Source organism: Suncus etruscus, chromosome 17 (assembly GCF_024139225.1).
Source record: "Suncus etruscus isolate mSunEtr1 chromosome 17, mSunEtr1.pri.cur, whole genome shotgun sequence".
NCBI classification, from domain to species: Eukaryota; Metazoa; Chordata; class Mammalia; order Eulipotyphla; family Soricidae; genus Suncus; species Suncus etruscus.
In genome coordinates, this window is record NC_064864.1 from 47,450,323 (window position 1) to 47,475,536 (window position 25,214).

General features: G+C 47.4%; 2 protein-coding genes across 2 annotated transcripts in view; one reads left to right on the top strand and one right to left on the bottom strand.

The window, feature by feature from the left end:
* ATP5MK (ATP synthase membrane subunit k) overlaps positions 1-25,214 on the bottom strand; it is a 259,560-nt gene that overhangs the window by 171,113 nt on the left and 63,233 nt on the right. The window lies entirely within an intron of this gene.
* NEURL1 (neuralized E3 ubiquitin protein ligase 1) overlaps positions 3,539-25,214 on the top strand; it is a 73,460-nt gene continuing 51,784 nt past the window's right edge. The window contains exon 1 of the mRNA XM_049790863.1: positions 3,539-3,715. Within this exon, the coding sequence (XP_049646820.1) occupies positions 3,631-3,715 (85 nt within the window). The 5' untranslated portion in view covers positions 3,539-3,630. The remainder of the gene's footprint in view (positions 3,716-25,214) is intronic.

Here is a 25,214-nt window from a genome sequence, read left to right on the forward strand (position 1 = left end):
TTAGTTTCTGTGAAGGGTATAAAACCAGTGACTAAATTATCTTATTTTATGTCGATGTTTAGTTGTTCATGAGCTGAAGAGGCTGCCTTTCCTCCGGCGTGGTGGCCTCCTTCATGCTGTACAGACCTAGCATTGGATCCCAACTCTGCTACATTGATCTACCCACAATTTGGCCAATACCACAGTGCATTAATTGCTGTGGTTTCAGGCTAGAAGTTAATGTCAGTTCTCTAACTTTGTTCTTCTTCAGTTTTGTCTAATCTTTATTTTTTTTCCATGTAAAAACTTTAGAATTACATTGTTGTCAATATATACTGTGACCTGCTAACATTTTTTTACTGAGAGGTTCTTCATGACTTGTATTGATTTGGGAGCTGTGGGGGAGTCAGGAGGAACCAGAAAGGCAGATTCAAGAGAATATGTGAAGGGCTGAGAGAAGAGGAGAAGAAAGAGAATAAAGAGAGAGGGAGACAGAGGCTAGGCCTGAAGGAGCCAGGCTGGGGAAGAAAGAGGGAGCGAGTGGGACCAGCTGGGTGGTTGGAAAGGGTAGGTGGAAGCCTTTCCTCTCCAGGGTTTCCTCTCTCCTAGCTCCTGCTGCTAGGAGCACCCCAGGCACCCACCAAGCCCTTGTCTGCACAAATGTGCACATGCGCCCCAAGGGGCGCTGCCTGGGACTCTCCTCGCGGAGGAGGGGTTGCTAAGGCGACAGGTGCTAGAACTCCATCTCAGGGCTATTAATAGTCTCCACTGAAGCATTGAAGCCATCCAGGACTGACTTCATCCCTGCGGGTTCCCCTCTCCCTTCCTTTTCCCTCTACTGTGGATCTGGGAAGGGCCCTGGGGCCATGCAGGCCACTTCCCTGCCTCTTCGCTGCTTCCTGGGGGAAGGCAGGCTTGAGGGCTTTGAATTCTGCTCAGTTGGGGTGAGTGGGAGGATGTGGGGGTCCTTTGCTCCTTTAAGTTGGGTCTCACCCCCAAACCTGTTAGCAAGGTCTGTTTCAGGTCTCTGTCTCTCCAGAAACTTGCATCCAGTTGATATTTGGGAGAGGTGTGCAGGGCCACACCCATCAGTGCTCCTGAGCAATGCTGGCTCTATGCTCAGCAGTGTATGGGGGACCATGTGTGGAGCTGAAGACTGAACCAAGGTTAGCTGCATGCATGCCTAGTGTCATATCTTCTTCCCAGTTCACATTTGGCCCTGGCAGAGCTCTGGGACAAAGCACTTCAGAGGTGGCCTGTCAGGGTAGACTTGGCATCACAGGAACAGCCTATGTTTGGTAGATGAGCCTGAGTCCACCTCCAAGGCTGGCCCTGAGACTCCCACCAGCTTCTAGGTCCTAGGCTGAGGAGTGTCTGTCCAGCTCTCAGTTCACATCAGCCCCTAATACCTCTGGCCAAGACCAGATGGTGCTGAGCTGTCTGGAGGTTTTCTCTACCCCATCCTCCCTTCTCTGTTTGGCTTGGAGTTTGGCTGTCTAGACCTGTGGTCACCTGGATCTTAGTGAGGACCCTTGCTGCTGTCTCCATCCTCTGTGAAGGTCCTACTGTCTTCTCATACTCCACAAGCCACAGTTTGCAAATATTTCAAGGGTGACTCTTCACCCTTTCCCCTGTAGGGAGTCTCAGCTCACAGGGACCCCATTCCTGCAGACTTAAGGGTGTGTGTTTGGCAGGGGGAGGGAGGATGTGGGTGGAGAGATTAAGCAGAGATGTGTGAGCAGGAACAGAGGTGGTCCCAAACCCCTTGAAGCCCAGGGATATCTGGCATATAAATGATGGGTAGGAGGGATCTAGAAGATACACCCACAAAGATGACAGTGTCCATGACCTACTGTTCATATCCACTGAAGACACTGGATGGATGTGGTGGTGGTGGCTGCATCTCTCCCCAGACCCCAAAGGGCAGCTGTCAAGGATATTTCTAGCCTGGAATGGGGTGGGAGCTGATGTCAGGGTCAGGAGGGTCATGGAGAGTGACTCTGGGCTCCTTCAGTTTCAGGGATCTTGAGGTCAGCAGCAGGGGAGGCCAGCTCAGCTTGGAAGTGAAGGGCCCTCCCCTGACTCAGAGCTTCCCCTGGAGGGGGCAGAGCCTCACAGGGTGTGTGTTTGGCTAACATCGGAAAGAAGCCTGGAGGGAAGAACCTTCCTCTTGAAGCTGGGTTTGGTGCCAGTTCACAGGCCCTTTCACAAACAGCACAGGAACAGCTGAAGCCATCGTGATGGAGAGGGCCAAGGAGGTATAGGTAAGGGGTATAGCCTTTCTCTGAGGACAAGGAAGTAGGAATGGAACCCTAGGTAGATTCCACCCCTCATAGATCAGATTACCTTTCCCCTTCTTGTAGGCTTCCTGAATTGAGGCTCATGATAGAAAAGTCATATAATCATGGGACTTGCAGGAACCCCCGTCCTCCAGGAAGCATCCCGGCACTGCTACAGGCCGCTGAGACCCCTTGCCCCCTCTCAAAGCACATAGAACCTTCAACTCAAGAGTTGGTGATTTTCAGGGTGGTTTGCTCCAGAGAACTGCTCCCCTAAGTCATCCTTCCTTGCAGGCCCTTGCTCTAGTCATCCAATGCATGCCTCTAGCCACCTCTCCCCAAGACCTGGGTGGCCCTGGTGTGTGTGTGTGTGTGTGTGTGTGTGTGTGTGTGTGTGTGTGTGTGTGTATGTGTGTGTGTGTGTCTGCCCATCCACTGACCCCTTTTAGATCCCAATCTCTGTGATTCATCCAGTCACTCATTTAAAATACATTTTCCGGTTTCCTCGGTGCCAGACTTGTCCCCCGAGGCTCTGGAAGTCGTCAAATCCAGCCGCCTCGCCCTGCACGACCGACATCCCGGGCTGGCTCTGAGCCCATGCAGGGTCCCTACTGAGGCCGGACCCCCACATCCCCACCACCCCCTGGAAGACAGGGAGCCTCGGAGCCGAGCAGGCGCGCGCGGGTGTCACTGAGCCGCTCATTCACCGCGCAGCTGTCACCATAACAACCGGGCGAGGGATTCGGGGCGACGCGGGCGGGCGGCGGCCCCGGAGACCCAACCCCGCGGCCGCGCCCCGCACACCCCACAACCCCACTCCCTGCCCTACCCTGCCCTACCCTGCCCTGTTCAGCCGCGGGCCGGAGAGCGCCAAGCTGGTTGCCGCTGCGGCTGTCCCCGCGGGCGGGGACCGAGCCTGACCCCGCGCCCCAGGACCACCGGTCAGCCGGGCAGGCCCCGCGGCCGAGCACCCGCGCCGGGAGCCCCGACTCTATCTATGGCCCGGGGGGAGCGCGCCCGAGCCGCCGCGCCGCCCTCCACCAGCCGGAACCCGAGCGCCCGCGGGAGGAAGCGGGGAGCTCCGCGCGCAGCCGCCGGGCCCGGCTCGGGAGCGCCACCGCCGCGAGGGAAGAGGGATGGGAGGCCGCTAGCCGGCTAGCACCGGCACCCCCTGCAGAGGGCTGGCCCCCCGCGGCGCCCCGACACCCGGAGGAGAGCGGCGGCCCGCCCGCCCGTCTCCCCACTGCCCAGGCAGGGCCCTCCCTCGGCGGCTCGTGCCCGCGCGCGCACCCCCGCACTGCACCCGCGCCCCGCGCTCCTGTCCAGCGTCGCCTGCCCCCGACAGCGCCCAAGCCCCCCGGGGCCCGATGCCATGGGGAACAACTTCTCCAGCGCCCCCTCTGCGCCCCGAGGAAGCCAGAGCCGGCCGCCGCGGGGCCACCCCGCCAACCTCAAAGGTAAGAAGAGCCCGCGCGGGGCTTCGCGGGCGCAGGTGGAGTGGAGGAAGGGGCAGGGCCAGGTTTGGGGAGCTGGGGCTGGCGCCCCTAGGTACCACCTGTTGTTGTGCGCATTTGGAGCCCGGAGTTGCGCCTCCGACCCAGATGGGGGGTGGGGAGGAGGCTGGAGGGGAGATGCCCAAGGTGCGAAGGGGATGCGCGAAGCCTCCAGGCTGGCAGTCGTGCACCTGCCTCTCCTCCCTGGGCCTGCGCTGGGTACCCAGGCAAGAAGGGCATAGGGCGCAGGAAGGGGGCGATGCCCGGGATGCTCAGTCAGGCCCGCCACTCGCCATCCATCAGTTGCTTCTCAGGGGGAGGCATCCGAGTCTCCTTTGCCTCTGCCAAGGAGGGCTGGAGCCGCACACTCCAAGCACCAGTTGCATTTCCTAGTCAGCCAGGACTGACTTAAAACTGCTTGTAGGGAAGGGCCCAAGCCCTTGGCTTCGAAACCCATGACTTTATGCACCCCACTGAACAAAGCTGGATTCTGGTTTTCCCCAAGGCCCAGTTATCCTATTGGAACCCATTGAGGAAGCTCCTAGGACACTGACGGTCTTTGTGCTTACGTTCTCCCATCAGCACACCCCCTTTTGAAAACAGCCCCCTGAGGTGCTCCCCCAGACCGGCAAGGTATCCCTGATGCCCTTCAGGAAGCTGTTCCTCTGCCACCCTGAGCACCAGGCAGCAACTTTCTGGGCAGCATGGGGTATGGGAAGGCTAAGAGTGAGGTAGAGAGAAGCACTGTGGCTTTCACAACAGTCAGCCCACTTCTTTATCCCCCACACCCTTCTCAGAAAGGATAGCAGGTGGGTGACAAAGCAGTGACATTTATGGAGAACTTTCACAAGCACCTTTTCCCACCAGCAGCCATAGTGGGCAGAATGAGTCCAGCCCGATTTTGCAAAGGACCCACCCAGAGGCTGCTTGCTGCCTGCAAGAAGCAGAGCAAGGTTACAGACCCTGACTTCTGAGGAGAGGGAGTTGGTCCTATCTCTTACTGGACACTTAGAACTTTCAAGACAAGAAAAAAGGCAGAGACAGGATCATGATTCTGCCTTCCAACCCTCAGAACTCCGGCTCTTACTGGGCTCTGAAATCAATGCCGGTGGGGTGTGGAGAGGTTGTTTTTCTGGTAATTAATATGTCGTCCAGATCCTGGTCTCTCTGAAACATGATACTCCCTGGCTTGCTGATTCTGTTAGAGAAGCTGGTTCTAAGGACTGGGTGATGCTGGCAAGTCCTTCTTAAAGGCTGAACCTCTTTTGATGGTGCCATTATCAAGAGAACCACCTCACTGGTCTCTAATCGTGCTGTGTATTCTCTGGGAGACTGTTCTTCAGTCTTTCCAATGTATTTGATCAATGACTTGGGGAAATGCTCACATATAACAGTCAACAACAACAACAACAAAACGGAGATAGGGGCCCTAATGATAATATGGCAGGTTCCATTCCTGGTACCACATATGGGCTCCTGAGCATAGCTATGAGTGATCCCCGAGTGTAGAGCCAGGAGTAAGCCCTGAGCATGGTTGGGTGTGGCCCAAACAAAACAAAAAGCAGGATCTAAAGGTATATTGGCTATAAGATTACGATTTGGTTAAAAAGAAATGAATGTCTCCTGCCACTCAATGATCCTGCCAAGAAAGTTTCTGAAAGATAAAAACAAAAATTTCCTTTGGGTTTCACATGCTCTTTCTCTTCTTTAAAATATTTTCCTCTTTCCTAACATTTCTGCAGCAGATGAATATCGTTTTTGTCTAATTGGAAAGGAGCAGTATGTGTTGGTGTGCTAAGGCTGATTCTTAGTGTTGGGGACATTTTAACTAAGGCTAGGGTGACCGTGGGTGATCTTGAGTTTGAGCTACTACTTTCCATGTGAGAGTATGGGAAAGAGAGAGGACTCGCTTTATCCTCAGTGGGCCTATCAGGACTGGCAGCAAAGTCAGGCATAGTGGGCAAAGGGCCTAGCTTAGCTGGGAGGCTGGCATTGGTTCTTTTATGTGGTGATATTGCCTTGAGAAGGCCCTGCTTGTCTGTGTCCGCCTAGAGGCCCAAAGTCGTCTGAATGGCACCTCTTTTACGTGAATTTGGGACTGTGAGAATGTGAAGTCTAATTTGGGATGGGGCACTGTGAGACCTCTGTGGTCAGGATTTCTAGCAGAGGCAGGATGGAGCCCAGATCTTCCACCCTGCCCACGTCTGAGCAGCCCCTCAGCTTGACTCCCTACCTGTCTGCCTGAAAAGCCCTTTGATGTAGCCCCTGCCCCAAAGTGCAGAGGTCAGGGGTCAGTGTCTCTTTAGTGGGAATAGTTGAAGACAGCCACTTACCGTCCCTTCAGGGACCAGTTGCCAGCATCCCTTCTCACTGTTTCTGTCTTGCCGACTGGAGGTGGATGAAAAAGTTTGGCCCTGCTCTTTTCAGCTCTGTGATGAGGGAAGCCTACCTTGGGGGGGTGGTGCCCTGGCTTCTTCTTCTGCCCCTACTGCACAGTCCCCAATATCTCTATAGTTTCCCCCCACCCCCCAAGCCTGCCAGGAGTAATTTCTGAGTACAGAGCCAAGAGTAACCCCTGAGCACTAACAAACTCATAAATACAGAAATAAATAAAATCTCTAAATAGACATCATTCAATATAAACAATATGTAAATTCATTAGTAAAATGTAAAAGTTCTCTAGAAAGCTAGGAATCAATAGATCTTACTAAATCTAGAACAGGGCAACCATACATGCCAGACTCTGTTCCAAGTGAAAATTTGTCTTGTATGTTAAAGAAGCTCCTTTAATATTTCTTGAAACACTGGTTTCAAGTCTATGAATTTTCTAAGCTGTTGCTTGTCCAAGTTTTGTACAGTTTCCTTCAAATCTGAATGATCATGTCGACGGATGGAGTGTTCTTGGTGAGGTGTTCATGTCATCGATATTTTTTTAAATGACAAATCACTATTTTTTTTGCCTCATCAGATACAATATGTTTTTATTTTGTTTGTTTGGTTTTGCTTTTTGGGCCACACCCAGTGATGCTCAGGGATTATTCCTGGCTTTGGGTTCAGAAATCGCTCCTGGCTATGGGGACCTTTATTTCCCTTCTAGACACTGTGGTTTGCTATATTGTTACTGAAGGAGTATTATGCCTGTCACTTTTATCTACTTTCAGCACCCAATTTTTGTCCAGAGGTATCATTTCTAATTATCATTGTCATAGTGGTCCCTTCTCACTAACTTCACCCCCACTTTCTGTGATAAGCTTCCTATCATGGACTAGTCCTTCTGGTCCTTATTTCTATTGTCTTTAGATACTATTACCATACTACCTTATTTTTTTTAATATCCCACAAATTAGTCCAATTATTCTCTGTCTATCCCTCTCCCTCTGACCCATTTTGCTCAGCAATATATCCATATCCATCCCTGTATCAGCAAATTCCATGAGTTCATTTTTTCTAATAGCTACATAGTATTTATGGTGTAGATTTACCACAGTTTCTTTATCTACTCATCTGTGAGACATACCAGTCTTTAATTTCAGTTGGTGTAGACCTGGGTACTGCTTGTGAGCAGTGATTGTCTACCCAGAGTGTTTGTGCTCACCCCTGCTCAGTACCCCTGATCTATATCCATTCAGAAGTTTTCTGGGGTAGGGGGGTGGAGACTTTCCATGTTCTCTTTACTTCTCCAATTACAATCTATTGATTTCTCATAATCTCCTAATTAAAACAATTGACAGGGGCCTATGTACAGGACCCCTGGGCCTGATTGCAGATATAAGGCTGGTCTGTCTGCTGGGATGATGGAAAGTGGTCCCTCCTGTTGGTTTAGAGACTTTGGACACATTTTGAAAACTGACCTCCTTCTACTGTTGATATTCTCACAGGATTTGAAGGATGTTGGTCTGAGAGGGTCGATGGTAGGACTTGGGCATAGAACCAGTATAGAGGCTGAAGGAGGTGATGTGGGTCTGGCTGAGAGTGGAATCTCCTGTCCTTCCTGGACCTTCAAAGAGGAAAGGAGGGACTGAGGGAGAGGGTTCAGCCAGTTGGGCTGTTGCAATCCCCCACATGTGGGTAGGCAACAAAGATAAGATTGGGGTTGGGGGCACATGGGCTGGACATAGAAGGATTGGCCGAGAGGGCAAAAGGTACAAGGGAGACCTGGTATGGCAGCAGGGCCTGGGGAAGGATGACAGCAAGGTTTGAGTGTTCATGTGTTTTCATGAGTGTGTGCATGTATGTGAGTGTATGTGTGAGTGTGTGCATGTATATATGTGTATTTGTGTATGTCCTTAGACACAGGTTGACTTGGGTGGAGGGTTTGGTTTTTAAAACAGAGAACTAAGACCTGCCTCCCCCAGTCCCTGTGCTACTGCCTGCTTGATGCCAAACATTGAAGGAAGGTGACTAAGAAAGCTTGTGACTCGGCTGGAGGATCACTGTGGGTGGCAGCGGATGGCCCGCCTTTCATGTTTTATTTCTTGTGTGTGCTTTGGAGGGTTGGCCACAACTGGCAGTGCTCTGGGCTTACTCCAGGCTTACTATGTTTGGGGCTGTCCTGGCAGTCCTCAGGGATCCATACAGGTTGCCAGGGGTTGAATAGAAGAGTCAGCAGTGTGCAAGGCCACCATCTAATCTGCTGTACCATCCATCTAACTGACTCCTGTGTTTTTAATTATGGATAAGTCCATCCAACGTGAAACTTGGTGTGTTAATACCATAAAGGAAACTATTCAGGTGGTTCTGTGTCCTCATTGGGTTTCCCAACCACTACCTATATCTAGTATTCAGGACATTTTTGTCACCCCAAAATGAGTGCCTTACCCACTAAGCTGTTATTCCACTCAGTGCCTGGCACAAGTCCTTGGTAATCACTAATTTACTGTCTTCTGCAATGACCCTGCTCTGCTTTGCACACTTCATAGAAATGAAAACAAACTCTGTCTCTCACTCTAAGGTCCATCCAAATTTTAGATCTTTTTGTTTGTATGTTTTTGGGCCACAAGAATTACTCAGGTTTTTGCTCAGGGATCAGTCCTAGCTTTGTGCTCAGGGACCATATGCAGTGCTAGGGATTAAAACAGGGTTGGCTATGTACAAGGCAAGTACCCGAACCTCTGCACCAACCATTTGTCTGGCTCAATGTAGCATCTTCTGTTTGTTTATTTGTTTTTGTTTGTCTTTGTTTGCTTAATGATATTTCACTGTAGAGAAAGACCATATGTCATTTATTCACTCACTCATTGATGATTATTTGGTCAGTGGGCTGTTTTGACCTTTTGTTTCAGTTACTGTGAAGATCTGTGTACATGCTTTTGTCTGAATAGATGTTCTGTGTCCCTTGGGGTATATACCTAGGAGAAAATAGTCCATCTCTTAAAAGTTGATTCTTCTCAAAATGGATGCAAAGGGTTGTCAAATTGGGATCACAAAGCCACTGGTGTGACAGTCACAGAGACGGTCTCCTTCTGCCTGGTGAGGGTGATGTGGGACAGATGGCAGTGGTACTGAGACTGTTCTATGGCAGCTGAGGTCAGCTCAGGCAAGAGCATGGAAACTCAGTTGTGGGGCCTCGATTTTTCTAGGTAGGCCAGAGTGAGTGCGGGACCTCTTGGCACACCCTGACCTTGTGGCCCTCTCTAAGGCCACTTCTAGTTCCAGGTCCCCATCCCAGCTACATCCCTCTCTAATATTGCAGGTGAGTCTGCCAATACCTACTGAGTTTTATCCACACTCAGACCATCCCAGAGGTATCCCACAGCCTGACCTGGCTTTTTTTTTGGTTGCCACAACACTTGCTGGTTAGGTGTGGGCTTCCTGCCCCCCCCACCAGATACAACAGACAGCCTTGCACAGATGCAAGCAAAGAGGCTATGAGAGCCTCATATTTTGTGCTTTGTGAAGTCAAATCTCATGATAAGCCCCCATCCAGGGTGCCGGCAGAGTTTTAATTCCTGCTGACCTTGAACCCTATATAGTTAATTATAATAATATTTATTAAAACTGCCATGGACAGCAGTTACTGTATACCTGGGGCCTATGTGCTATTATTTCCATTAATGTCCTCCCAGAGACCTACTGAGGGTGAAGTCACTATCTTGTAGATGAAAAAAGGCTTTGAAAGGTCCCAGAGAGGAACCAGAGGGATAGCATGGAGGTAGGACACTCGCCTTGCATGCAGAAGGATGGTGGTTCGAATCCCGGCATCCCATATGGTTCCCCGAGCCTGCCAGGAGCAATTTCTGAGCGTAGAGCCAGGAGTAACCCCTGAGCGTTGCCAGGTGTGACCCCAAAACCAAAAAAAAAAAAAAAAAAGAAAGAAATGCAAGATCACTAATGCTTACAGGGGATGGATCAGTTTTGAGGGGACTTTCTGCTCCCAGGGACCTCTCTCCTGACCTGCAAGTGCTCACTTCCTAGCTTTTTATTGATTGATTGATTTATTGATTGATTGGTTTTTGGGTCACACCCGGCGTTGCTCAGGGGTTTACTCCTGGCTGGCTGCTCAGAAATAGCTCCTGGCAGGCACGGGGGACCATATGGGACACCGGGATTCGAACCAACCACCTTGGGTCCTGGATCGGCTGCTTGCAAGGCGAACACCGCTGTGCTATCTCTCCGGGCCCCAGATTTTTATTTTTTTAATCAGTACTTGAACATGGACTGGAAATTATAGAATTTAAGATGCGGGCAGGATGGGCAAGAATGGCAACAGAGGAGGGAGAGGCAGAGGAAGAGCAGGTGCTGCATGCCTAGGGGGTGCCAGGCTGCCTCCAGCCTGCTGTGCCAGCTGCCTGGGCCTATTTCCTGTTGGTCTGTGACTCTCATTCTTGGACCCACACACTCCAGGGCTAAAAGCTGAGGGGCTGCTTCTCACTGAGCCGGTTGCTTTGGCAACCCTGGGCAGGATGCAAGTGGTCTCCTTGGTAACGTCTGGGAAACCTGCCTACGAGGATGAGGGAAGTGAACTGGCCAGTGGTCAGACTGGGGCAGAGGCAGAGCAAGACCAGGCCCCTGAGAATACAGGCCTGTGAGGAGGGAGGGTCAGGCTAATGGCAAAGCCTGGGCTGCCTGTTGGCATCCTCTGTCAAGTCACAGCCCTGGGAGCCTGTGGGGTTTGAGTGCTACCTAGTGAGACCAGAGGTGCTAGTGGACCCGTCCAGGAAGTGGGAGGAGATGGGAGTGGGAAGGGAAAGAGTTTATTAAAAGATGCTTATCTGGTAGCTCCTGGGAGGGGCAGGTGCTGGTGTGTGTGTGTGTGTGTGTGTGTGTGTGTGTGTGTGTGTGTGTGTGTGTTTGTGTGTATTAGGTGTGGTCCCCTCCACCACCACCCCATACAGGAGGACAGGAACATCCCCTGGGTGACAGGGTTGTGCTTCTACTGCATCTCCAGGGGAAGACTGGTCTGTGGAGTGGAAATGAGAGGGGAAGAGTTGGAGTTCCAGGCATTCTCTGACTGGGCTCAGCCTGTTATTTAGAAACACGGGAACCCCAACCACTGGCTGTGCCCTCTCTAGGGTGGAGAACCCCATAGTATGCAGAACAGGTGAGAGTTTGCAGCCTAGAACCCCCTGTGGGGCGGCACATGGGAAACCCACTGAGAAGTCAGAGAAAGGGGAATGAAGAAAACAAATCAGAACACGCTCAGAAATGCTAATTGGCAATTAGCAATTGCCAGAGCCTGTTCTGAGCTCTGTACTCACATTATCTCATTTAACCTTTTAGAGGGAATCTTGGAGAGGTTCTGGATTTTGCCCATGTGGTCATGTGGCAAGGTCATGTGGCTGGTATGAGGCAAAGCAAAGCAGGGGTTCTAGAATAGAGCTCTCAGTCTTGGTTTTTTGTTTGTTTATTTATTTGTTTATGTTTTGTTCAAGGGCCACACCTGGTGGTGTTCAGGCATTACTTCTGGCTCTTGTTCTCAGAAATCACTCCTGGCAGGTTCAAGGAACCATATGGAATGCCAGGGATCGAACTCGGGTCTGTCCCAAATTGGCTGTGTGCAAGGTAAATGCCCTATCTGCTCCAGCCCCAAACTCTCAGACTTGGGAGCACTCTCTCTCCCTCCATCCTTCTTTCTCCCTCTTTAGTCATTTTTCAACTTCAGAGCAGTTTTAGATGCAGAATAGTCAGTGGCTTTGTGTGTGCCCTGTACTCCTCTACCTGATCTATGTCAATGTGGGTCAGACATATTCGTGACATGAACCAGCACCAATACAGTTAGTAACTCATGTTCACATGCGCTTTCTTTCCTGGCACTGGCTGTTAGCATCAGTTTCCAGGGCCTGCTTTGATCCTATCTTCTTGGTTGTGATGATATCTTCCTTGTTGCTTATGACTGTGACTGCCCTGAGGAGCTTCCACTAGAAGCTTTAGCTTCCACTAGCCCCTCTGAGATGCTGCTGTTCTTTGGCTTAAATGTGGCGATAGGCTTGACAAGCAATGGCTTGTCACCTGTCAAAGGGGCAGGTGATATTGTGGCTTATCCCAGATGATCTTTCCTTATTTTCTTCTGGGGCCACATCTGAGTTGCCCCTGATTCAGAGCTCCTGGCAGTGTTCAAGTGGGGGACCAGACAGTGTCAGGAAAATAAAGGGGCATCTGTGTTCGGACCTGGACCCGTTTCTCCAGGCCTCTGTGCTTAACCCCTTCCCAGGACTGGTGTTGATCACTGTGGGGAGGAGGGACGGTAGTTTTCTGAGTAATGTGACTTGACCTCCCTTTTCTTTTTTTTTTTTTTCTGTTTTGTCTTTTTTTGGGGGCTATGCTCAGGGCTAACTCCTGGTTCTATACTCAGGGTTCACTTCTGGTGGGCTCATGGGACCATATGGGATGCTGGGCATAGAAACTGTGTGAATGTGAGGGGAGCATGACTTGATGACTCTGGGAGTGTGTTGTGCTCACTGTTCCAGGAATGTGTGTCCTGGGCATGTGGGCCAAAGTGGTCACCAGCATCCCTGAGAACAAGTACCACAGGCCATCACAAATGTCTTTGTAGTATTAAAAAAAAAACAACTTACAATAACCTCTGACCTCATGTTTCTTGCTGATTCCCTTTCCCTAAGCAGGGCCTGGAGCATGACCCTCATAGCTGCCAGGAGTAGCCACTAAGCAATGCTAGCATGGCCTAACATGCTTCAAAATAGTCTTTCATGTTTTTAAAAGCTTGAAGGGGCTGGGGGGTCGCCTCCCAGATCAGATCTGGAGCAGAGTATGTGGGATAGTGGGAAAGAGGCTCCTGGGAGGGGCCCAGCACTGGACAGAGAGTCCAGTGTACGTGTGTGTGTGTGTGTGGGGGGCTGTCATCGAGGGAGGGGCGGAGTCCATGCCAAGAAGCTCTCAGCAGAAAGTCATTACACAGCTGCTGTGCCCAGGAATCAAGGTCACAAAGACTGTGCAGGGTGGGGCAGAGAAAGAGAGAGAGAAAAAGGGAGTAGGGAAGGGGAACAGAGGGGAGCCTGGTGGGAACAGGGCAAGAGAGTGGAAGGCAGGCCTGCTGGTTGCCCTGGCTGCCCTTTACCTTCACTGCTCTGCAATGCCACCCAGACAGTGGGACTGGGCTGGGATGGTGCAGGGGAGCACCTCCTTGGGAGCACTTCCAGATGAGCACTTCCCTAGGAGGCATCCTCTTATCATGAGGACACCAAAGTTTCCTCTATTCTTGCTCCTTTCTTTTATGTTTTGCCTTGACTTGCCTGCCTCTGCCTGGCATCTGCTGGAAGGTTCATCTGCAGGAGATAAACTGATCTGAAGATGAGTATTCACTTGTGGGTGTCCTGGTGGCCTGAGAGTGAGGGAAGGAGACTTGACCTGATCAGTGTGGAGCAGAGCTGCAGCAAAGTAGCCTGTTTTGCATGTGCAGGTGAGACTGGGCAACAGCTCTGCCAAGAGGCACTCGTGGCCCTGCTCTGCCAGCTCAGGCTCCTTCCAGCAGCCCTTCTCCATGTCTGCTCTATCTCCTCATCTTTCCCTGTTCTTCCCAGCAGTGGCTCCCCGGGAACACATCTTCCTCACAGGGCAAAGTATCGCCACAGGCAAGTGTATTGACTGTGAAAGGAACAGTGAATTAGAGCATCACAGCCCAGGAGCACCATGGAAATTGTTCGTCTTCTCAGGCCAGCCCTGGGGTCCTCGACTCCAGAGGGAAGGAACTTGGCAGAGGCCAGACATTTGGAAAAGGCCATGCCATCAAGGTGTTGTCCCTGCAAGCTGATGCTCCCAGGATTTGAAAGCAGCCCTGCCCAGAGAAGGGATGGGTGCTACCCTGTGACTGCATAAACACGACTGGCAGGGTGCTTGCTGGCTTGAGGGGAGATACAGGTAGGCTGGCCAGTCTGAGCACTAGGGCAGGAAGTGGTAGATTGGAGGTGCTGCAGCCCTCATCTATGACAGAGGACCATTTTTTGGAGGGGGGCCATAAAAGTGTTGCACAGGGTAACCCAGGAATTACTGGGTCTTGGCAGGCTCAGGGGACCACATGGAATTGAGGGATTGAGCCCAAGTTAGCTGCATGCAAGGGAAAGACCCTACCCACAGTACTATTGCTCTGCCCTTGAAGCCAGTGACTTTCTCTGGTCAGCAGGCTGGGCCTGAAGATGTGGAGATGTAGAGGGAATAAGTTTTGACTACTGGGGTAGTGGTCAGTGAGAGGTGAGTCTGTGTGTGCTAATATGGGGGTGTCTCTGAGGCCTGGTTTTGGTTTCTTATTATTTTGGCCACATACCACTATGTTCAGGGCTTACTCTTGGCCCTGTGCTTAAGAATTACTCCAGCAGTGCTCAGGTGATAGAAACTAGGTTGGCCTTGTGCAAGGCAAACACCCAATCCTCTGTACTATCTCTCCACCTCTCTGGTCCCTGGTTAAGCAAGGAGGAAAGACAGGTGAGCAGGGCTGGACCCTAAACTTCCATCTTCATCTCTGCTCCAGGGACCCACCTGTGATTTTGTCCCGTGCCTGTGCTTGTGAGAAGTGGCTCCTGGCACCTGCAGCATAGTGTCCTGGCTCCTGTCTACTTGGCTGCTCCTGGCCCTGAGCCACCCTGGTACCTGCACCCAGGATGCAGACATGGGAACCATGAAAAGCAATCATAAATCAATGCAGACAGGCTGTTTTGGTTTTCCCAGAGTTTAGATCAAAGCCTCAGCCTTGGGGCCTGTTCTTATCACATCTTTCTCTTGTCAAGGTACAACCAAATGCAGTGAAATAGTGGGGCAAAGGGGTAGAAGTAGAGAATAAAGCTCTTTGTCTTGGCCCCAGGACCCAGAGACTTTTAGGGGGCCAGAGTCTCTGAATTTTGAATGGTCCTGCTGGATTTCTTTGCCTTCAGTTCCACGACTAAATTCTTCACCTCACCTCACAGAGAGGAAACTGAAGCCCAGGGTGACAGAGGATGGATAAGTCTGTACTTCTGATTTTTTGAGGGGGTCACACTCGGTGGTGTCCAGGAATTACTCCTGGTGGGATATTGGGGATTGAATCTGGGTAGGCCACATGCAAAGCAAAGACACTACCCCAGAACTATCATCCGGACTCTACTTCTGAGTCTTATTCAGGCTCTTTCTGGGTCTTTAACAGGGGTATTTTCTTTTTTGGGAGGGAGAGGTTTGAGTCTGAGCTCAGGGATCACTCCTACCAGTGCTCCAGGGACCATATGTGATGCTGGGGATCAAACCTCGTTCAATTGAATGCAAGACAAACACCCCACTCACTGTACTGTTGCTCTGGTCCATGAGAACTTTTTTGTGTTTTTCTTTTTTTTGTTTCTCCTTTTTGTTTCTTTTTTGTTTTGTTTTGGGGGCTCACTCAGTGGTGCTCATGGGGTTACTCCTGGCTCTGCATTCAGAATTTGCTCCTGGCAGGCTTGAGGGACCATATGAAATGCCGGAGATTCTGGGTCATCCAGTGCAAAGCAAATGCCCTACTGCTGTATTATTGCTCTGGCCCTGTTCCCCCTCCCCCTTTTTCTTTCTTTTTTAGTAGTGCTTGGGGGACCAGGCTATGGCAGAGATGAAACTCAGGCTTCCTGCATGCAAAGTCAGTTCTCAGTACTTTGAATCCTCTTCAATGGGGATCCTTTGAATCAGCTTCAAGTTAACCCTCAATTCTTGATGCTTGTTCTCAGGACCCAGCCTTGGATGCTGATCTGGGCTCAGAGTTCTACTTCTTCCTTTCTCCAGCTCCAAGGACCTATAGAGCCCATAGAGCCATCTGTCTGTCTCTTCCAAGATAATTCTCTCCAAGACCCAGGACCCAACTCCTGTCCAAACTTCTCTCTGCCTCCCAGCCTTAATATAGTAAAACTGAACAAAGAGGGATATATTTATAATTAATGATGTGATGATTTGATGTTTTTATCTGTATAAATGGAGAAAATATTCCCCAATCAAGTTAACTAGCATAACTAAGACTTCATATAACTCCTTTAGATCTCTACACAAAGCTCAAATATAAATTTTAATATTATCACCTTTGGTCACTGCACTGGATCCTAGGTTCTCAGAGCTTAACTGCTGTCCAGCCATGTTTATACTCTCACTGGTTTTGATTTCACTTCTCTTATGACTAGTGGTGCCGAGAGCCTTTATATGAATCTGTTGGTTATTTGTGTGTCTTTGGAAGAAAAATGGCCATTTTCTTTGTCTATTTTTATTGAGCTGTTGGTGATATTACATTATTTTTTATTTACCTATTAGATGTGTCATTTCCATATTTTAGACTTTAGTACCTCATCAGATATATAGTTTGCAAATATTTCCTCCCACTCCTTGGGGAGCCTTCACATTTTGTTATTTCTTTTGCTGTGCAGAGACTTGCAGTCTGTTGAAAACCCAACTGTTTTCTTTTTACTTCTGTTGCTTGTGCTTTTGGTACATTGATAAGATCAACCAACGTCAAGCAGCTTTGTCCCTTTGTTTTCTTCTGTGAGTTTTACTGTTTGTTTTTTGAGCCATGCCCAGCTATGTCCAGGCTTATTCCTGGCTCTGTGCTCAGGGTTCACTTTTGGTGGTGCTCAGGGTACCGTATGCTGTGCCAGAGATTGAATCTGGCTCAGCTACATGCAAGACAAGTACCTGCAGCTCTATTCTTTCTTCAGTTCCTATTTTCATTTTTGATAACTCATTGTAAGAGTCTTGAAATTTCTCTCTGTGAGAATTGACAAACACAAACTCTCTCTCTCTCTCTCTCTCTCTCTCTCTCTCTCTCTCTCTCTCTCTCTCCGTCAAACCTAGGTTTCTACACATCTGAGAGATGGGATGCATTCTACCTGAGTCATATTTTCTTTTCTCTTTTCCTTTTCAAATAATGTAATTTATTGGGTTAGTTTACCAGTTAACTTTAGGTACCAGTTAACTTTGTTCTGTATGTTTTACTGTCAATCCTATACTGAGAATTTTGGCTTCTTTAGTAAGTGACCATTTATTCATACACTCAATTATTTATTTGTTTGCACATTTTTTTTGTTTTTGGACCACACCTGGTGGTTCTCAGGGTTTACTCTTGGCTCTGAGCTCAGGAATCACTCCTGATGGGATACAGGGGACCATATGGGATGACATGGATCAAAACTGGGTCAGCTGCGTGCAAAGCAAATGCCCTACCCTCTGTACTGTCACCCTAACCGTACATTTTAGTTATTTATTTTGTGGGTTATTTTTTGTTTTGGGGCCACACTCGGTGGCACAAAGGGGTTACCCTTGGCTCTGCACTCAGAAATAGCTCCTGGCAGGCTCAGGGGTCGTCCACGTGCAAGGCAAATGCCCTACTGCTGTGCTGTCACTCAGGCCCCTAGTTATTTATTTTGTAACTTTATTTCAACACGGTGATTTACAGAGTTGTTCATCATGCAGTTGTTTTAGGCATTCAGTATTCCAACACCACTCCCCCTACCAGTGTGACCTTCTTCCCACCATTACCCCTTGTTTCCCACTTCCCCTGCCAAACCTACCCCCTTAGCAAGCACAAAATAATTTAGTTTATACTGTTTGTTATAACAACATGGAAAATGGAATATTTTATCAACAAACTTTCCTTAAAGGAAAGGGTTGTTATAGTACAGCATGCGGAGCATGTCCTTACATTTAGTCAACCTAGATTCATCTTCAGTACAACACAAGGTCCTCCAAACCCTGGTAAGGAGTTATCCCTGAACACAGAGCCAGGAGTAACCTCAAAATCTTCCCACACTCTTTATTTGTTTATTTATTTATTTTGGGTTTTGGGCAATACCCAGCAGTGCTCAGGGGTTATTCCTGACTCTGCACTCATAAATAACTCCTGGCAGTCTTGGGGGACCATATGGGATGCTGGAGATCGAACCCAGGTCAGTCCCAGGTTGACAGCATACAAGGCAAACGCCTCACTGCTGTGCTATCACTCCAGCCCTTTTCCCTCAAGTTGGGGGCCTGTAGAGATAGTACATGGCTAAGGTACAAACTTTGCATAAGACTGACTCTGGGTTCATCCTCACCACCACCTGGTCCTCCAGTTCTCCTTGAGCACTTACTTCCAGGTGTAGCCCTGAAGTTCCCTGAGCCCCACCAGGGTGACCTGGGTAATCTCAGGCACCAGAGGACCTGAGAAGCTCTGAATCCTTGGGCAATCACTTGGCTAGGAATTGCAGGGAGAGGCTCCAGACTCCAAAGGACCACTTGGGAGCAAAGTACCCCTCAAAATAAAGAAACTAGAAACCATGAAAAAGTTTAGAAGATGGCTTAAAGCACTTGTGCATCAAACTCAAGGTCACGAGTTCTAAACCTGATACTTCCCACAAGTGCTGAGCACCCTGGAAGCTTTTCTGTTAAGAATTCCAACAGAGGGGCCGTCGAGGTGGCGCTAGAGGTAAGGTGTCTGCCTTGCAAGCGCTAGCCAAGGAAGGGCCGTGGTTCGATCCCCACATGGTCCCCCCCCAAGCCAGGGGCAATTTCTGAGCCCTTAGCCAGGGGTAACCCCTGAGCATCAAATGGGTGTGGCCTGAAAAACCAAAAAAAAAAAAAAAAAAAAGAATCCCAACAGAAAAGAACTTTGAAGATAGTTTGGTGACTCAGTGTCCCAGGGTAGGGGTGATGTTGTGCACATGCATCAAGGTGATACTGGCTACCCCATAGTCTGAAGCCCAGCATGGAGGGAAAATCACACCAATTCTTCTCAAAGCTTTCCCCCTAATGGAAGAGGGATGAACTAGGAGCAATTTTAAATAATTTCAGCAGACCGACTTTTCTCTAGTACCAATGCTAAATAATGACACTACGAGAAAATTATTGACCAATATGAACATTGAAGCAAAAGTCCTCAATAAAACGTTGGAAAATTGAATTCAACAGCACATAACAGGATGATCCACCACAGTTAAATGGTATGTATGCTGGGATGCTGTGGTTAATATATGCAATATATATTATTATTCATCACAAATATGCAATATATGTGATTATCCAGATATATTTTCTGTTTCAGAGCCACACCTGGTGGTGCTCAAGGCTTATTCCTGGCTCTGCACTCAGAAATAGCTCCTGGCAGGCTCGGGGGACCATATGGGATGCCAGGGATTGAACGCGTGTCTGTCTGGGTTGGCCGTCTGCCAGGAAATGCCCTACCGGTGTGCTATCACTCCAGCCCCTTGATTATCCATATTAATAAAACAGAATTGAGAGGGCATTAAAATCGTGTATTCACCTTGAAAAATACCAAATAAGGGCCCTGAGTGCAGCTGGGTGTGGCCCAAAAACCAAAAGAAAAATATCAAATAAGCAAAGAAAGATTTAATAAAATCCAACCTCCTTTCATGATAAAAAAAAAAAAAACTCAAGAAATTAGGTATTCTCAGACACAGGTGTCATCTCAACACAATAAAGGCCATATTTGAAAACCTAATGTCCTACTCATTGTGAAAAGCTGAAAGCTCTCCTCAAAGATCAGGGACAAGAAAGGTTTTCTCACTTCTGTTTGACAGTCATGGAATCATGGCAGCACACCAAAGGCGAGAAATGGAACAGAAGGCATCCAAGTCAAAAAGAAAGAAGTAGGGGCCGGAGAGATAGCACAGCGGTAAGGCTTTTGCCTTGCATGCAGAAAGATGGTGGTTCGAATCTGGGCATCCCATATGGTCCCCTGAGCCTGCTGCGGGCGATTTCTGAGCGTAGAGCCAGGAGTAACCCCTGAGTGCTGCCGGGTATGACCCAAAAACAAAAACAAAAAATAAAAAGAAAGAAGTAAGATTTGTCTCTGCTCATGGCAGGATCTTACTCTTAAGATTTCACCAAAACGGGCCCGGAGAGATAGCACAGCGGCGTTTGCCTTGCAAGCAGCAGACCCAGGACCAAAGGTGGTTGGTTCGAATCCCGGTGTCCCATATGGTCCCCCGTTCCTGTCAGGAGCTATTTCTGAGCAGACAGCCAGGAGTAACCTCTGAGCAATGCCGGGTGTGGCCCAAAAACCAAAAAAAAAAAAAAAAAAAAAAAAAAAAAGATTTCACCAAAACACTTGAATTGCTTACTGGGTTCAGTAAGGCTGTAGGGCACAAATCAATGGGCAAAAGTCAGTTTTGTCCTTCCTCCTAGAGAAAGAGACCAGGGGTTTAGAACACCTGCCTTGTAAGCATAGGTCCAAATCCTTGGCCTTGCCAAGCATGATTCTAGCCCTTGTGCAGTTTGAGCCTCTCAGCTCTGCTCTCTGAGAGCCCCTGCATCACAAGTGATTTCCTGCACTACTGCAGCCAGGTATATGCAAGCGCCACAAATGGGGGCAGTCCCTGAGAACAATTAAAAATGTGCAAGTGCCAGACCAGGAAGTGTGGCCCCTCATAGGCATTTGTGTGAGCTCTGTAATAGCAACTACAATAACAGCCTGTTGGTGTCAACTAATGAGTGTAAATCCTGGTGAGCAATGTCAGGAATGCAAACCTTGGTGAGTACCATGGCTGAGTGTGCACATCTCCAAACCTGATGTGCAATTCCTGGCCAGCACCACAACTACACCTGTCATGAGTGCCAAGTATGTATGGCCCCAAGCATAACAACAAAGTCATCAATAACAATAAATAGAAAGGAGGGGAAAACTTTTTAAATGTTTTGGGGAGAAGTCAGTTGTGTTTCTGGCTAAAAATATGTGACTCTTTTCCTAGAATATTTGCCTCAAATGTGTGAGGGCCAAAGTTTGAACCCAACACTAGCTCGCGTGCATGCACATGAACACACACACACACACACACACACACACACACACACAGTGTTATAAGACTTTAACAATGAACTATCACACAGCGGTAGGGCATTTGCCTTACACACAGATGACCTGGATAGACCTGGGTTCAACCTCCGGCATCCCATATGGTCCCCTGAGCCTGCCAGGAGTGATTCCTGAGTGCAGAGCCAGGAGTAACCATTGAGCACTGCTCGGTGTGACCCAAAAACCAAAAAAAAAAAAAAAAAATCTAAAATCAAAACCCAAAACAAGGAACCAGAGAAAGTCAGGTGCTTGTCTTGCATGTGGCTGAGCCAAGATTAATCCTTGATACTGCATATGATTCCATACCAGGAGTGATCCCTGAGCACAGAGTCAGGAATAAGCCTGAACACAGCTGAGTGTGGCCCCAAAACAAACAAAAACAAACAGAAAAACTCACAGAAGAAAACAAAGGGAGAAAGCTGATTGACATTGAGCTTAGTGATATAACACAAGCACAAGCAACAGAAGTAAAAAGAAAACAGTTAGGACCTCATCAGATTGCAAGTCTCTGCATAGAAAATAACAATATACAAAGGTTACCCAAGGAGTGAAAGAAATATTTGCAAACCATATATCTAATAAGGAACTGAAATCTAAAATATGAAATGACACATCAAATAGGTAAATAAATAATAGTGTAACATCAGCAACAACTCATTGAAAATAGACAAAAGGGACTGGAGAGATAATACAGTATGTGGGGGCATTTGCCTTGCATAGGACCTCTGGATTCAATCTCCACTATTTCTTTTCTTTTCTTTTCTTTTCTTTTCTTTTCTTTTCTTTTCTTTTCTTTTCTTTTTTTTCTTTCTTTCTTTTTTTTAATCTCCACCATTTTATATGGTCCCTGAGCTTTCCAGATCAGGAAAAAGCCCTGATACAAGACTGCTGTTGGAAAAAAAAAAGTGAATAGTCAAAATAAAAATACTGTACTTCTATAATGGTATCTAAATCATTTATAATCTTACTATAAAGGTTAAATGACAAAATAATTGAAAATATGATTTTAGTAATTGGTTAGTGGACACACATATAAAAACAATGTATGACCAGAGAGATAATTTAATGGTTAAGAGCAAGAGCTTAATACAGGAGGTTTAGATTCATTTCCCAGTACCACATGGGTCTCTGAGCACCACAGGAGTGACGCCCAAGCACAGAGCCAACAACAGCCTCCAAGGATTGCTGGGTTTGGCCCTAAAACCAAAAAATGAAAATATGTAAATTGTGACATCAAAGCCAAAATGCAGAGGGAGCAGTGAAATGAAGAGTTTTGTATAAACAAAGTTGCTGTTATTAGTTGAAAGTTGACTGTTATGACTATAATATATTTTAACATAAACTTAATTGAAAACAAAAGCCAATAGTGTTTATACATGAAGAAAAAGGGGAAAGTAATCAAAGCAAAACTACTACAGAAAATGATCAAAACACAAAGGAGGCTGCTAGAGAGGCAGAAAGGAACAAAGCAGCTATAAAATATCCCAAACAAAATGACAACAACCTTTCTCTTTCAATAATTAAATACGGATAGTCTTAAGTCCTCCACTTAAAAGACGGGTGGTTAAGTGGATAAAAAACAGGAGCCAGGGGCTGGAGAGATAGCACAACAGTAGGATGTTTACCTTGCAAGCTGCCAATCCAAGACCAATGAGGGTTTGAATCCTGGCATCCCATATGGTATCCCTTGCCTGCCAGGAACTATTTCTGAGCAGAGAGCCAGGAGTAACCCATAAAGGCCTCTAGGTGTGGCCCCCCCAAAAACAAAAACAAACAAATAAAAAGTACCCAACAGAAAACCTAACAATATAAGATTCAACTGAATCCTTATTTTCAAAAACTCACATAAGTTGAAAGTAAAAGGATGAAAAATATATTCTCTGCAAGAGAGAGAAGGGAGAACTATATTTATATAAAAGAGACTTGAATTAAAAAACTGTAAGAAGGGATAAATTCACAATTTAATCAAAAGTGGGTCAATTTATCAAGAGGAAAACACTATCCCAAATATCTATATGCTCCTAATATCAAAGAACATCAACATACAAAGCAATTGTTAGCAGATTAAAGTAGAAAGATCATCATTGAATAATAACAGGATATTTAAAGTATCTGTTTTTAAAAATGGATAGTTTGGAACTTTCTAGAATCCTTGGTGAGAGTCAGAGAAGGGCTGCTTTCTGAGAGGCACAAAGCAACATGCACCTTCCTGTTTTCCTGCACCTGCCTGGGCCTGCTTTCCACCTATAAGAAACTGTGAGAGAAACCACCTACTATGAAATTTTGGGGTCAAACCCAGTGCTACCAGTACAAATAGAAGAGGTTTATAGGGAATTGGCCCTTGAAGTACCATCCAGATAGGAATCTGAATGAAGGAGAGAAGTTGAAACAGATTTCTCAAGTTTTGAAATGCTCTCTGACAAAAAGAAAAGGACTTATGAGACAAAGGAGAAGAATAAGCACTTCAAGAAGGCAGTGTAAGGACAGTTTTGGCTCTTGAGTATATTTTTTGGAGGAGGAGGAAGGATGAAAGAATAATAGGAAAGTAAAAGTGTTATGAATCTCTTAGAAATTTTATATAATAGGGGCCAGAGTGGTAGCACAGTGATAGGTTGTTTGTTTGCTTTGCACGAGGCTGACCCAGGACGGATGCCAGTTCAATCCCCAGCATCCCATATGGTCCCCTGAACCTGCCAGGAGCAATTTCTAAGAGCATACCTCCGGGTGTGGCCCCAAAACCAAAACAACAAAAAAAATTTTTATATAATAGTATAATAAGAAAACTAATTTTATAAAAGAATGTGGTGTGTCCCGAGTGAAGGCCAAAGTGATTGGGAAGGAGCTCCAGTACTGGAACACAAATAAGAATCCATCAGATAGTTGATAATGAACCACTCAACTCAATATAGTTGGAATGCATGGAATGCCAGGTCACGGGGAAACAGTCAACCCAAAAGATAGATGTAAAGCTCCAAAGGAAGAAAGATAGTTTGAGAGAAGGAAATTCTAGAAGGCACATTGACAAAGACCAGAAAATAAAATTTTATATTGAAGGCAACCAAGATTCATGACTAGAGCCAGGAGATGTTACCATCACTTTAGATCAGGGTATTGCTGTTTCCACTAGTGAGATCTTTTCAAGTGTAAAGGCATACATTTGGGGGAAGCATCAGCTTCCAAAAGCAAATGTCAATACTTGATGCCAAACAAGAGTCATCACACTTCTTCAGGGCATGGGGTCAAACATGAAGAAGCAAGTGTGTACTAACTGAAGGCATTTCCATTTACCCTAGACCATAGAGAAAAAAGAGTGGCCTAATCCTTGAATTATTTTCTGAAAATAACTTTCTCTCTCCTGAGATACTCTCTTTGTTGGAAAAATTCTTTCTTGAGAAGGACAACAAAAAAGGTCAACTAAACCAAGAGTTAGTTCTTTTCAATGTTTTGGGTTTTAGTGTTTGGACAACACCCAGTGGCATTCAGAGCCCATTATTGGCTTAGTAGTTAGGGTTTACCTTCAGTGATGTTCTTGGAACCAGGAAGTGCTGGTGGTCAAACCCAGAAATCTTTCGTGCAAAGCCTACACTCCACTTTTTGAGTTGGCTCCCAGGCCTAAAAATTAGATTTTCAAAAATGATCAATTGATAGGTCTTTAGGTAGACTAAGAAAAAAGGAGAAAATTAAATAAAATCAGAAATGAAAGATATTAAAATTGCTTTCACAGAAATTTCTAGGATCCTAAGAGACCACTATAAACAATTACTGTTGACAAGTTCAATAACCCAGAAGATATGAATAAATTCCTAGGAATATATACTATCAAGACTAAATCAAACAAACAATCTCTCACAGTCTGTCTCTGTCTCTCTCTTTTGTGAGAATGGGGGCCAGTATTATTTGCTCAGGGGCTACACCTGGGGGTGCTCAGGAATCTTGTGCTGTACTGATGACTAAACTGGAGTTGGCTGCAATGCAAGAGCAGTGCCTTAAACCTGGTACTGTATCTCCAGCCCCAGAAATAGAAAATCTGAACAGACTCTTCACAAGCAAGGTAGCTCCCACTTTGGCATTCAGAAAGAGGTGCCGGAGGGGCCAGCATGATAGTATATATGGTAAGGTATTTGCCTTGCACGCAGCCATCCCAGGATAGACCCTGATTCAATCCCCAGCATCCCATATGGTCCCCCAAGCTTGCCAGGAGCAATTTCTGAGCACAGAGCCAGGAGTAACCTCTGAATGCCACTG